The 14,364-nt window shown below is 38.5% G+C and overlaps 2 protein-coding genes across 2 annotated transcripts; one reads left to right on the top strand and one right to left on the bottom strand.

Moving 5' to 3' along the window:
• Positions 1–434: 434 nt before the first annotated feature.
• LOC134318174 (uncharacterized) lies at positions 435–8,040 on the top strand. The gene is made up of 3 exons (XM_062998974.1): positions 435–1,544; positions 4,179–6,763; positions 7,827–8,040. The coding sequence occupies exons 1-2, from the start codon at positions 815–817 to the stop codon at positions 4,304–4,306; spliced, it is 858 nt and encodes a 285-aa protein (XP_062855044.1). The 5' UTR covers positions 435–814; the 3' UTR covers positions 4,307–6,763; positions 7,827–8,040.
• LOC134317995 (THAP domain-containing protein 6-like) lies at positions 6,360–7,899 on the bottom strand. Its single transcript, XM_062998740.1, has 3 exons — positions 7,727–7,899; positions 7,378–7,573; positions 6,360–6,841 (listed from the first exon to the last, which is right to left on the bottom strand). Exons 1-3 carry the CDS (start codon positions 7,886–7,888, stop codon positions 6,360–6,362), a joined length of 840 nt encoding a protein of 279 aa, XP_062854810.1. The 5' UTR covers positions 7,889–7,899.
• Positions 8,041–14,364: the final 6,324 nt, after the last annotated feature.

Raw genomic sequence — 14,364 nt, 5'->3', positions numbered from 1 at the left:
GCATTTCAGTTAGCACAGGAATAAACTGAAAGGTAGTACCAGGCTAACACTGAGAAATAAGTTTTATTGCAGACTGCAAAAAACTGGGAATGAATTACACATATTAAAAAAGACATCCTGACTACAGATTAGTGATACAATATAGCAAAAAAGTTAATGTTTCGATTTTCATTAGCTTAGCACCTAAAGTCTATACCAGGGGTGCACAACTTCTTCTTACCAAGGGCCGATTTCACATAAACACCTAAACCAGAGGGCCACACATTTCATTTTTACAGATTCCACGTCTAACCATATGGACTACAATTCCCATGAGCCCCTGGACTGTCACGTGACTACTGTTGTAATATACCTTTAGGATGTTAAAGGGTTAACACATAAAACAGAGTTATGCTTGATGTCATATGCGCATGCGTGGGTTGAAGGGCAATAAAACAAAGCTCTACTAAATAGTTCATCTCCTGTTTTCTTTCAAATAATACTTCATGGTGGCAGCGTAAATGGTTCGCCCGGAAGGACTGAAACTATCCCTTGCATGTAAACGTTGTAAGGAGGGTAACTACTGCTTCTGTGTTACCTAAACTGGTGAATCGCGGGAAAAAGTTCACGCTCACTGCTATCGCGGTATCATTATAAAAGAAAAGCAAGCATAGTTCATGCCGTTTGAGCCACTGTGCACTGTTTCTCAGCGGAACATCAAGAAGCCCGAGTACAAGTTCACCAGCGGAAGAGTTTCACTGAGTTCACATAAAATTTCCTTGCGCATCCTTAGTGAGAGCTGTGACGTGCGTGATTACAGAGCCAAACAAACGAAATGGCAGCGCACTTACCTGTGATGAACTGGTCCGACCAAGACCTAAGTGAGGCAATGTCCTTATTTAAACAAAAAATGACTCTTTATCTTGAAGATGATGAAATAACAGATGCAGCAAAGCAAGCAAGGAAAATATGTCGTGGTATTGGAGATGAAGGACTGAAACGGCTGAATGCCAGTGGGCTTAGTGATGATGAAAAAAAAGTGCCAAACACGTTATGGAACTTTTTCGAAGGTCAGTTAAAACTTAATGTTAATTTCAGAATTCACAGACTACAATTAATGCAGTACAGACAAAAACCAGGAGAGTGCATTGATGATTTTGTGACTAGAGCCAGAACTTTAGCACTAAAATGTCAGTTCACAGATGAAGAACTCAATGAACGTTTAATTGAGCTCATCATTGCAAGCACTCCACATGATGCTCTGCGAAACGATCTTTACAGCAAACCTAAAGGATACCTCATTACTGATGTGCTGGCAGAAGGGCGAAAATATGAAGCTTTGTCAGCAGGCAATGAACAGTTACATCAGCTTGGGTTATCACATACTGAAAAAATCCATGCTATGATGAGAGGTCGAACGTGCCAGAGATGCGATACACACCACAAGCCACACCAGTGTCCAGCATATAATGATGTGTGCTCTGAATGTGGAAAAAAAGGTCACTGGATGAAGTGCTGCAAAAAGAACAGACAGCGGAAACAAAACTCCAGTTGTAACCGAAAAAGTAAGTCTCGACCACCACACAACAAGCATCGCACATACCCTAACCCGAAGAAGGAACATAAGCAAAGGGGAGAGTCACACATTGATAGCAATGATGACAATGATAATGATCATCAAAACAGCGAAGAATGCTGTTACCAAAGACATTTTTATTCTATCACTGTCAGTGCAAAGTGCATGCATAGCATCCATGTCAAACCACCCCGAGATGAAGCGTACACAACTCTGAATATAAAACCACCTCACATGTCAGGTTGTACACATACACTACGCCTGAAAATTTATACAGGTGCTTCTGGGAATACGCTCCCATTGCGTACATTTATGCAAATGTATGGAACAAACAATCATGCCATGAAAAAACTGGGACCAGCACCCGACATAAAACTGACATCATATAGCGGTGATGAGATTCCTTGTTTTGGTGTCATTGACATTTCATGCCAGTACAAGGAGTCTAAGTGGGTCATTGCAAAGTTTTACGTTGTGGACGTACCAGGGCCAGCTGTAGTTGGATTACCCACAAGTGAATTGCTGAATCTGGTAACTGTCAATGTTGATATGATGGCAGAGGAAAGAGGCAATACTCAAAAAACTCAGCTTAAGAAACTCTGCTCGTCAAAAAGCATATCTGATATCACCAAGCTAAAGGAGGCATACCCCAATCAGTTTGACAGGATTGGTAGTTTCAGTGGAACAGCCAAGCTCATCCTAAAGGTATATTACAACATCCCCCCTGTTTAACCATAATACTGAAAGTGTTATGGTTAAACAGGGGGGATGTTGTAATATACCTTTAGGATGTTAAAGGGTTAACACATAAAACAGAGTTATGCTTGATGTCATATGCGCATGCGTGGGTTGAAGGGCAATAAAACAAAGCTCTACTAAATAGTTCATCTCCTGTTTTCTTTCAAATAATACTTCAACTACCACATGTCCCCGGTCAGCCAATCCTGATCGCGCTCACCGGAGTTTTGATTCAGTTCAGCTGTGTTCGGTTCCATGAATCTTATTTAAACTCTTCAGTTTTAGTCTCGTTGTGAAGTTTTGTCGATCGTGTTTGTGTCCTTATTTCTGAATCTAACCGTTACCGTGTATGATCCTTGTTGTCTTCCGTTTGCTGCCTGTCTGTTTATCCTCTGGTTTTGGACTCTGCAGGGTTTTGTACACTGTTTTTGCCCTTTTAATATTAAACGTTCCCTGATTTATATTCCGCGAGCGTCTGGTCAGTTTCTGCCTCGTGACATGTTGGTATTTTAATTAAAATATAAAGTATGTAAACAATCGCGATTGTCACATTCTAACATCATGTGAAAACGTTCATTTTAACTAACAGAATTAATCGTGAAAATCGCCCAGCACTAAATACAGTTACATAACATCAGGTACTGACCAATAACATTGGTCTGACACCAACTGATTAATGTGGTCGCAAGCACAGCAGACATGAGAAAATACCTGTAAGTCCATTCAGGGTTAAATTTTATATGCTCGAGATCCACTTTTCTTTGTTTACTCGTACTTGGTTTGGACAAACACATGGTACAGCTGAAGTAACTTGTATTTACATCATTTACTTTTCAGTCGCAAGTTCATGGAATTACCCGGTGAATTTAAAGTGACAGCATCATTTATTTAAAAATGCATCAGCACTTCATTTGGCGGGCCGGATCGAGAGTTTTGCCGGGCCGGATGTGGCCCGCGGGCCGTATGTTGTGCACACCTGGTCTATACAAAGGCATGGCTATGGGCTAACTCAGAGCGGTAGAGAGAACAGAGTGGCGACACTCCCATAGGGAACCGTTGGAAAGGGGGCGGGACATATTTTCTGTGCAGCTTCCGGGTTGTGGAGCTCTGTATAGTTCCAAACAACCCATAGAGCCCCATTCATTTCCACTACTTATCAAACATTTTTAGCTGTATGTTGCTTTGTTTTAAAAAAATTATGAATTTAATGTCATTAATATACTTAATACTGTTATTGTTTAGCATTTTCTCAGCACTAAATGTTACATGTTTATCTTAATTAATAGGTATAACCGAATTTAGCTTAGCCAGTTAGCTAGCTATCGAGGTTGTTTCACTGCTGAGTTTCAGTCAAATCACTCTTAGTTGTTGACGTAGGGTAAAGTTACATTTTAAATTGTTCTGGTTATCAACTGGTTTATGTTTACACTTAATGTTAGCTGCACTACTGCCGTTTTAGTGCATGGTTGTGTTAAAATGAATGAAAATTGATTTGGGTAACCTGACATTAGCTGGCTAGCTTGCTGGTTTTAGACAACCTCTTAGGAAAAACGAGTGAGGACACAGTGAGAGAAGCTGCTCCATGTGTATTTTCACAAGTATGTTAAATGAAAATTGTACTCTTCACCTCAAAAGAATATACTTTAAGTGCTCTTAAGTGTACTTCCTTTTCACAAGGGATATTTTTGTATTAACAGTATTAATGATTGACGATGGAACAATATTAGATTAATGATAGAAAACAATTAATAAAACAATTAATAAAAATATTAGAACATTATCATAAAGGCTCAAAAATAAAACACACATGAAACCAAAGGGATGAAGAAGCTGACATAACAATGTTTGTTTGTTTATTAGGATTTTTAACATTTTTTTTTTTCAGATCTCCAAACAGAAAGGACCCGGACCGCCCCACCTGGGGATCGAACCCAGGACCTTTTTGCTGTGAGGCGACAGTGCTACCACTTAGCCACCGTGCCACCCGGCATAACAACGACTAGGCTGGCATGACTTATGAGGTTATATGAGTGTTGATGAGGCTGTTGGAGCAACCAGGCTTCCAGTTCCTCCACAGCTTGAAACTGCAGCTGCAGGTTCACAACTAATGTTTATGGCATTGATCAAGGTACTTGACAGTGATGTAATTGTCATAGTTGTTGGTGCTGAAGAATATTTGGTCTTCTTTGCCCTTCGGCTCTGACTCTTACTTCCAAGATGCCCATCATCAATTTGCTTTTCCCTCCTTGCAGCTCTGATACACCTAGACTCTATTCGTAACCTCAGCCTGATGTACCTGGTGATAATTTTTTTTTTTAGATCATGGCATAAGGGAAGCTTGCTTTCCAGGAGCATGGCCTCTCTTTCCAGCAATGTCACTGCATCATGGAGCTCCATGATGGAAACACTTGTTCTCACCCGGAACAGCTGCTCAGCTCTACAGATGAGATCAAATGCTTCATCTGATGGCTGGTAAAGAGCACCCCTCTTGAACTCTTTCAGTCGTAGTAAAATGCTGCATTCTCCATCAGGACTCTCATTGTTGCCTGTAATTGCAGCTTTGCATTTCTCACAAACTGTAGAGTTAGTGATTACCTTCTTAACAATGTAGCCTGCAAGATGGTATAAAACACATGTGTCTGTTTTTGTTAGTTCAGGTGCTGCTCTTGAATCCAGTAGCTCCTCCACCCTCAGACCAGGACTACAGAAGCTGTCAGTTGTCTCCAGGAAGTCTGCTAAATGGTCACTTTCATCCTCCTGGTAGCTTCCAGTTTTCACTGTTGACAGAAACTGTCCAACTGTAATTGCTCGCAGTGCATAACTAAACTCCACTGGAGTTGGGACAGGATTCCTCTGTCTAATACAGCTGAAGGTGTTTTCCAGGCAGTCTTGTGTGAATCTGCTTGTCAACACAAACTTGTGTCCCTGGCTCAGCATGTCTTGCTGGATTTCCAGTATTGTTGATGTAGCCATCACAACTCCGGTTTGTACTGGTTTCCAGGTTCCCTTACAACCGATCTTCAGACCACGAAATAGATGGATCATGTCCTGTAGGAAGCTAATGGCTTTTTGATACTCATCTGGTTTGAATTGGCTCAAGGCTGTGATGACATGGCGTGAGGACATAAGATCAAACCAGTGGTCAACTTGCTCTAGAAACCAAGATGTTGTGAGATAAAATTTGGGCCGTTGTTCCTCTTCCACCAGGTACTTGAGGCCAGCACTTGTTGCCTTGCTGAAGACATGCATCGCAGAGCTCACCTTCATTTTTTCGAAGTGGCTGGGTTGAAGTGTTTTTCTGGAAAGATTTGGAACAATTTTTAAAGGCATCCCCTCTTGAAATATTACCAGATCTTGTAATGGACCAATGGAAACCTCATTAGATGAAAGTTTTTCCTTTCCAACCACATCTGGTGGAATGATAAACGTCTGTCCACGGACCAGAGCACTTTTCAGGTTCTTTACCAGATGTGGAACATCTGGCATGAAGTAAAGCCTCCTTTGCGACTGGACTGGATGTGGGACCGATGTTTGATTGTGGTGAACTCCAAAGGACTTCCACATTGCTCGGTTAGGGCTGCCCATGTCTGTTGTGACATTCACCACATGAAGCCCTATAGAGGCTGCCATTTCTGTTATGGTAAGGATGATTGGCCGGTATACTGCCCCATCAGTGGAATTACCACTGTAGTGGTATGCCACTATCTGTTTCCATCGTGTGGTGATTCCTGCCAACATAAAAACACAGGCATGTGTTGCAGCTCCTGTGTGATTGGGTAGCGTCACATCCCCATACACCTTGCCTGTCCCCATATGCAGCTCCACACTCGGAGTGATGGCCATCTCGTCCAAAGTAAGCACACACTCCCTCTCAAACTTTGTGAGGCCATCAGCTTTCAGTTTTAGCATCTCAAATACCTCCCCTAATACTCCTGGCTCCAGCTTAATGTGCTGCATCCTTCTTTGTATGGTTCTTATGTCCGGTAGTGGAATTTGCATTTCCTGGAGCATTTTGTAGCCAGTGGTACCTGCAGTGAAGCGGATTTTTATTGCTTTTTTTACAGTTTCATTTCTTCTGAATCATAATGTTTTTCTGCCTCAGTGCTGCATTTATTTTTTTCTGCTGTTTCAGTGCGCTCTCTGCTCTTCTTCTCATTGCTCTTTCAGTTTTCAGTTCCTCTTTCAGATCTTGCTGACTGAATTCTGGCTGATTGGCTCCTGGTTCACTGCCTGGATGCTCACTGCCTGGATGCTCACTGCCTAGATGCTCACTCACTGGATGCTGACTGCCTAGATGCTCACTCACTGGATGCTCACTCACTGGATGCTGACTGCCTAGATGCTCACTCACTGGATGCTGACTGCCTAGATGCTCACTCACTGGATGCTCACTCACTGGATGCTGACTGCCTAGATGCTCACTCACTGGATGCTGACTGCCTAGATGCTCACTCACTGGATGCATTTGATGTACTGGAATATCCATCTCATTCACCTCACATTTGCCACAATCTGCACCCTCTCTTTCCTCAAATTCTCCCTCAATTTCTTTAAAAACAATAATGTGCTGATTAACAACATGGCAGGAATGTAGGCTAGACATGAACTGATGTGAAACGAGGAATATTATTAGAAACCCAAATCAGAAAAGGTTAGGATGGTATGGTGAATGTAAATGAAGAAATGAATTATTTGTAAAAGTACTTTTAGTTGGATTTAATTTCATTGCAGACAGTATGCATATGGAATATTTCATGTACAATGGTACAACCCAAATGCCTCCACTCCCACAGGTTTTTAACAGTGTTCTTACACATTTGCTGATAAAGTGATTATCTTCCCCCTATCTTTGCTTCCAAAAAACTTTCCTGGATGCATGCCTTTGTACATGCCTTTAGCGAATGAAATAAATGGAATAAAGCTGTAAAAGATAAAATATCCTTTGTTCATACTGTTTGCAATTCAATACAACTACATACATTTCTAAATCACTGCTTTATTTATTTGCATTTTCCATACCATCCCAACTTTTTCAGATTTAGAGTAGTATATATTACTGAGAGTTCACATGTACAATATCATACCACATGTATTTGTAGCATAGTAGTTGTGGTCACTGGTCACTGCAGTAACTGTTAGCAGTTCTTCTGGAAGTCTCAGTGAAGGGGCCTTCCTCCTCTTAGGCCTAGAGCGATGTACAAATACGGTGGGAATGGCATCAGCCCTCAACTTCATTTGGCCTTTTTTTGTGGAAATGAATTGATCCTCCTCAAAATGTGCCTGCAGAAAGGCTTGCAAGTTCAGCTTCCACACATGCTTTAGACATACCCCATAATGGTCAGTTGGATTTCTAATGTGCTCTTTGTTTAAAAACAAATCACTTTGAAATGTTTACCACAGATAATTTTCTATTTCACTTTACATATAACTTACTTGACATAGTTTTCTGTTATTGTAGTTTTGTGTGATTGTCATGTTGCTTCTGCTGACCATTGCTAACCATTTTTTTCTTCTGTCTCTTTCCTTTGGAAAGCCATACATCTGCATTCCTTTCTCTGACCGATTGGTGCATCCAAATGCTGCACAGCCAACCATGGTACGACAGTGAATCTACAAAATGTTACATGTAGTCATTTTTTTTATTTGCACACATACATTTTTGCTCATACTTCACCATTTTGTCTTGTCTTGTTGTTTCCTCTTACATTGAGGAATTCTTAAATAAATCCCTATATTTGAAACCTAAATTTGTCATTCTCTCTTCTCATGCTATGATCTCATCAACCAGGCAAAACATTGCCGTTTGTTGAGATTGTCATGATACATGCTTATGTTGTACTGTATGTCAGTGTCTTAAAATATAAAGGCTGTGTGGTTGAGCAAGGGTTAACTATTTTCTCACTGAACAGATTTTACATTAGACCTAAGTTACATGGAGAAATCCTGCTTTGTGAACACATATCTCAGAAAATACTGAGGAAAAAATAGTGTCAGATTAATTAATGCCACTAGAGTCTTTTCACCTAAAATGAGTTGATTAATCAAGAGTCTTGTTACAGAAATGATAATAAAACATTAGGACCACAATAAATCATGCTACTTTTACTTTCATACTTAAGTACATTTGAAGGTAAATGCTTTAGTACTTTTACACAAGTGGAGGTAAAGAGTATTTTACTTTCACTACTACTTTTACTGGAGTAATATTTTACCTTCGATATCTCTACTTGAACTCAACTACATGGTTTGTGTACCTTGTCCACCACTTACATTAGACAAAATGAACTTGTGCATATTCATAATGAATTCATTAATGTATTACATGTAGGAATCAATTATTAATCACTCATGAAATAAGAGATGAATTAATGCTATTTCCTGTACCTGCACTATAATGTTAAAGGTTACGGTAGTGTGTTTATCAATCTGTTCATTCAGTGCAGGTAAACCTTATGAATCCAGCCACATGGCTTAGTGTTTAACCAAAATTATTATTATTATGAATCCTCAGGAGAGTGAAGGGAGATTAGTTTATGCAAAAAAAAAACCCCAAAAACTTTAATCTCTGTACTGTATATTGTCTCTAATACTTAATGATATCGCATTATGTAATGTATGCTAATATAATGTACTGTGTGCTAACAAGAACGACCTATTACCAAGTCATTATAAACATCAATCTTCCACTTTATATACCTTCCACTTTATATTGACATTAAAGCAGATGCAGTAAATGTAAAGACAGGTGAAAATACCCAGAAACTGTACAATATTTTATTATTTGCCGTTTAATATGTCAGTTACTGCTGCCTGTCCCATATGATAACATGACAGCGCCGGGTTTGTTTGGAACTATTGGAGGGTTACATGAACCACGTGACCGCGTAGCGGCGAGATCAAGGAGTGTCGCAACTCTCTCTATCTACGGCTCTGGGCTAACTGACTGAAACACTAACGCTTCACTGCACACAGTATAGATTACTGCACTGTAAAATCATTATAGTTAAATATAGACAATTGTGTCTTGTTTATTTAATATGACAAGCACTATTTCTGAAAATTTGAGACATACACAGAGACCATTAGCACACAGGTAGCACACTAGCAAAGCTGCTACTAGCATAAGCATATAAAAAAAATAATAGCTGTCTTTACACCTTTATAGGTGATTGGTTTAAAATCCTGTCACTCATTTGGGGATGTTTGTTTAATTGTTTGTTTATTAGGATTTTAACGTCATGTTTTACACTTTGGTTACATTCATGACAGGAACGGTAGTTACTCATTAAACAAGATTCATTAGTTCACAAGTTTTAATATCAAACACAGTCATGGACAATGTTGTATCTCCAATTCACCTCACTTGCATGTCTTTGGACTGGGGGAGGAAACCGGAGCACCCGGTGGAAACCCACACAGACACGGGAAGAACATGCAAACTCCACACAGAAAAGACCCAGATCGCCCCACCTGGGGATCAAACTCAGGACCTTCTTGCTGTGAGGCAACAGTGCTACCCACTTAGCCATCGTGACGCATTTGGGGATGTACCCTTTAGGAAAATGCTATTTCTTTACTGTAATGAATATATTTATTATTTTTTAAAACAACTTTATATAATCATTTATTTATATTTTAAGAAAGAGAACAAAATACAGACCTGAGAATCAACTCTTTATTGATAGTTTTTGTGATGGTCCATATACAGTAGTCATAGCTCATTTTCTCCCCAAGTGTATCAGAAATACTGTACAATATCAATGACACTGACATCGGAAGAGTCCTTGGTACAGCTAAGAGTAAGAGTGGCTAGTACATACATGTGTTGTAAACCCTATTAAACAGGGTGTGCTGTGGTATGGGGTCATATCAAATCAAAAAGCCTAACTGCTTTGTCACGTTTTCCATTGCAGTTCACAATAGGCTTTGTGACTGTGATATTACCTCACATGTCATGGGTTCCACAGTCCATCTATGGTCTACAGTGCTTGCAGAAATATTGCTTTTTGCACCTACGACTAGTACAACACAGACATCATTATAAGATCAAAGCAAAAAAAATAGTGAAAAGGCATGGCTGTGTTTCACAATAAGCAAGTTAAAAAAATAATATTGCACTAGTTAAACAGAATCAAATTTTACTTACATTTACAATAAATATCTCTGTTGTTAAAAAACACACTTCCAGAGTGCATTTCTGTAATATTTGATTTTATAGTTCTCTTTTGCTTTTTTAACATTTCAACACATTAATACAGTGATGATTTAGCTAAAGGTCTGTAAATATGTGAAATATTAATAACCAACATGAAATGTAGTCAGACTAAACTGAGATGTGCAAGTCCAGATGATATTAAATGACATAAATAATAACACAAACGTAACTGAACAACAGTTAAACATGAACTAACATTGAACAATGTGAAGGAGTGCAGAAAACACTCAGCACAGAGAGTTCATGGCCATGAAGCTTTTACACAGGAAAGAAGCTTTAAAACTATCATTACTAACAACAACCTAAAAATAAAATACACCCTGAATTTTTAAACCACACATTTTCACATCCGACACAATCGTTACACACGATAAACACATGTACAGACGTGTACAAAATATATTCTAACTTCAAAATGTACATCATAGATACTCATACAAGAATACACCCGTTTATATAGTCATACAGTATATACTTCTTACAGTCTTTTAACAAAATGTACACACATTTACAGTTTTTATACTGAGAATCACAATTTACATACATGTACATTATAGTCATTTGCCCACAAAGACCACTCTCTACACTATCTAAAAATATGGAAAATAAGACACCTAGAAATCCTCTGCTTTACTAATCATTGGAACTGGCCCCAGAGTTGCAATCACTTTTCCAGTATCAGGGAAATTCAATTTTGTCTTGTTAAACCAATTTAGTTTAACCACCCATTGCTCATGTAATTTTCTGCCATAAGGCTCCCAGCAAGCAATTCAAATTTAATTTACACTTATTTGTTCTATTAGAAATTGTCCTAATGAATTTTCCAAAGAAAGAACTGTTACTATAGATTTCATTGTGCTCCTGTGAAATGTGTAAAACACATAAGCTTTTTAAAAAGTGCTTTTTAATAAATAAAGGGTTTCTTCTTTTAATATCAATCTGATCAATATGTTACGTTAAAGAGGACTGGTCACATAGTCAAAAAGTATCTTTAGGGTTTAAGGCATAAGTTTGCCAGACTGCCTTGTGCTTATAAGCTGTGGTGTGTGTTTTTCACAGACAAGCAGACTTTGGCTGGTATTATGCAGCCAGACAGATTTAGTGGCCAAACAATGTATTGGCCAGTGTGGCACCAAACATCTTTGGTTTAAGCATGGTTTATAATAGTGGCTTTTTTACTGATTGTTTTATGGAGGCACATGCAGCAGCAAAATGCAGTACATATATTGTTTTACCCTTCTTTGCCAAATAATCAGTTCCAGTGTTATGTTACATGCCATTAATTTAATTCAAGTTGGCTGGATTTTAATAAAATGAGAAATGTGGGTCTGTAAACCCGGATGTAAACCATACCTTCTGTGCCTCACTTCATGATTATGCAAACTCTATTTGAATGAAAAAATATGTATTGCTAATGCTAATCTATTCCCCCTTGGTTCATTTACGATGGCTGGTCATAGCTAGTTCTTAGAGTCAAATGGCTATTATGTTGGCAAAAAGTATTATAAACATACATTTAATTTCTGATGAGAGTAAGGCGGATTGAAGCAATAACTCGGTCTCTATATATATTCTTGGGCATTACACAAAATTTTGTGCAACAAGACAGTTACGATTTAATATGTTTTACAATATAACATTTTCATGCCGCTTGCTCCTGGATACCCTTAATAGCCTGGGGAATGTCTGAAAAATGCCCTCTTGTAAATTTACGATCCTTTGTTCTTATCTAACATGTTATAGTCTGGACTTAGTGGCTCTTATAGCTGAGAGTAGGTATTTGTGTACATTATTTGTGCTTAGACCTATGTGCTTGGTTATTAAACCTTTTCCTGTGTATGTGCTTTTTTGTGTTGCTTTTTTTGTCCCAAGCATGCACCCATATTTGATAACGATGGCATGGCAGAGGGGAACTTTTTTCATGTTGTCCACTATTTCAGATTGTCCTCATTAATCAGCTATTACAAGCTGTTTGTTAGAACACACTAAATAACTGCAATTCTGGGGCCATGATTACAGCCGAAATAAAAGTGCTCCAGGGATGTGGAGGAGAAAAAAGAGGCAGAGTCACATGTTTAAACAGCATTTCATCAGCAGATGATGACACATGGTGGTTACAATGTGATATTACACAATCAACATCAAAGTCCCTTGATTTTCAGAAAGCTCACTAATAACTAATTGGTTCATGTTTATAGATTTAACAACTCAAGTGTCCTACAGACCTGTGTTTGATTAGTAAGTTGTACATTATTTATAGTCTGTTGGTTGCTAACCCTGTTCTGGAGATTGCATATAGCAGAGAAGCAGAAAGTAATGCCATCCAACCTTCTCTCCCTTAAACAATGCCAAGCGCCTTTGCATGGATGCCTGGGGATATTCGAACTTGCACGTTTGAACACTTAGCACTGATGTCCTAGCATTCTAGTGTGTAAGACCACTGTTCTACCCGAGCATCCTTATCTGCAACTGGGTATCGATGTGAACACTCTCACACATTTAGAGTTTCACACAGCAGATCAATTTTGCTATAGTTGCATAAGCAAATTAAGTCAACGTGTTTTAAATCTAATATATCTAACATTTTATTTGCTATTTAATTCATTTGAAAATTCCAGCTGTCACGTTTTAAATATAGTAGAAAGCCTTTTCAGAAGAGTGGAGACTGTTGGAGCAGTAAATGGGAAATAAGTTCCATTTAATACACATAATATTGTACGTTTAAGTGTCAGGTGTCAACAAACTTTATCTATACTGGGATTTTTTTTTTGAGTTAGAATTTGTATTAAAAGCATTTAGGTTTAAATGATCTGCTACAATAATGTAGCAGTGAATTACATTTTACAAGTATTTTTCTAATCATGTAAAACTCAGTCTCTGTTGTTGATGAGCACGAGTGCTGCTGTTGCCAGGGGTTTTGCCACGCTTGTGAGAAAACAGCGTGTTCATGCTGGGAATTGTGGTCTCTCCACCCTCTACCCCACCTGATGAGAATTTGTTAGCACACTGACTGGGACACAGACTCCTGGGGGAAACGCTGCTGCCAGGCACACGGCTCGGGTTTATTTTTACTCCGCGAGCATCTTGACAGTGAAGTAGGAGCACACATGAACTGTGGAGGGATCAAATGCCCTTAGCTTCATTTACAAAATGCAGATTTAAGCAATTGTGTAAAATGTGACTTTTGGCCATGCACAAAGACCAAGACATACATTTGAATTCTACATTTACACTCGTTTAAAAAAAATGACAGACTTTCAAGACAAAGACATCTGACTTTACCACCTAACCTGTAAAAATACTGCTTAAACTGTGAATATTTTTCCTTTTTAACAAATAATGTGGAAAGGAGGATCTGGAGAACACACAAACAATGTGACCCAATATGATCAGGTAGAATATGTGGTTTGAGTTTTTATCAGTCCTCTAAGTAAGTTGGACTTAGACCCTTTTTTCATCTTTTCATGTTTCTGTGTGTGTTTGCATTTGTGTGTGTAACCATCTATAGATAGAGAGATGAGTAGATAACATAACATAATATGCAGCATGAAAGTCAGTAAAAGAAAATAGTAATGCCTCCAAAAACAAGACTTAATCCTGCAGCTGCTTTCTAAAATGAGAAAATTGCCTGTGTTGATAAATCCAACACTTGTATTGCAACATTTATTTTTTCCTATTTTATTAGTTCTCTGACCTTTTCTAATCTACCATATACATTCACTCCTTGTCATATACATTTGAAGCACAAAGGCATAAAGCATTTTAAAAGACAATTTTAAAAATATGGTTCTAAATTCTGTTTGGTTCTAAAAGCAAATGAAATGACTTGGTCCACTACTGAGGTTTTTGTTCAAAA

The sequence above is a fragment of the Trichomycterus rosablanca genome, chromosome 7 (genome assembly GCF_030014385.1).
Source record: "Trichomycterus rosablanca isolate fTriRos1 chromosome 7, fTriRos1.hap1, whole genome shotgun sequence".
Lineage (NCBI taxonomy): Eukaryota > Metazoa > Chordata > Actinopteri > Siluriformes > Trichomycteridae > Trichomycterus > Trichomycterus rosablanca.
Note: the sequence above shows the minus strand (reverse complement) of the source record. Positions and strands in the feature narration are given on the sequence as shown.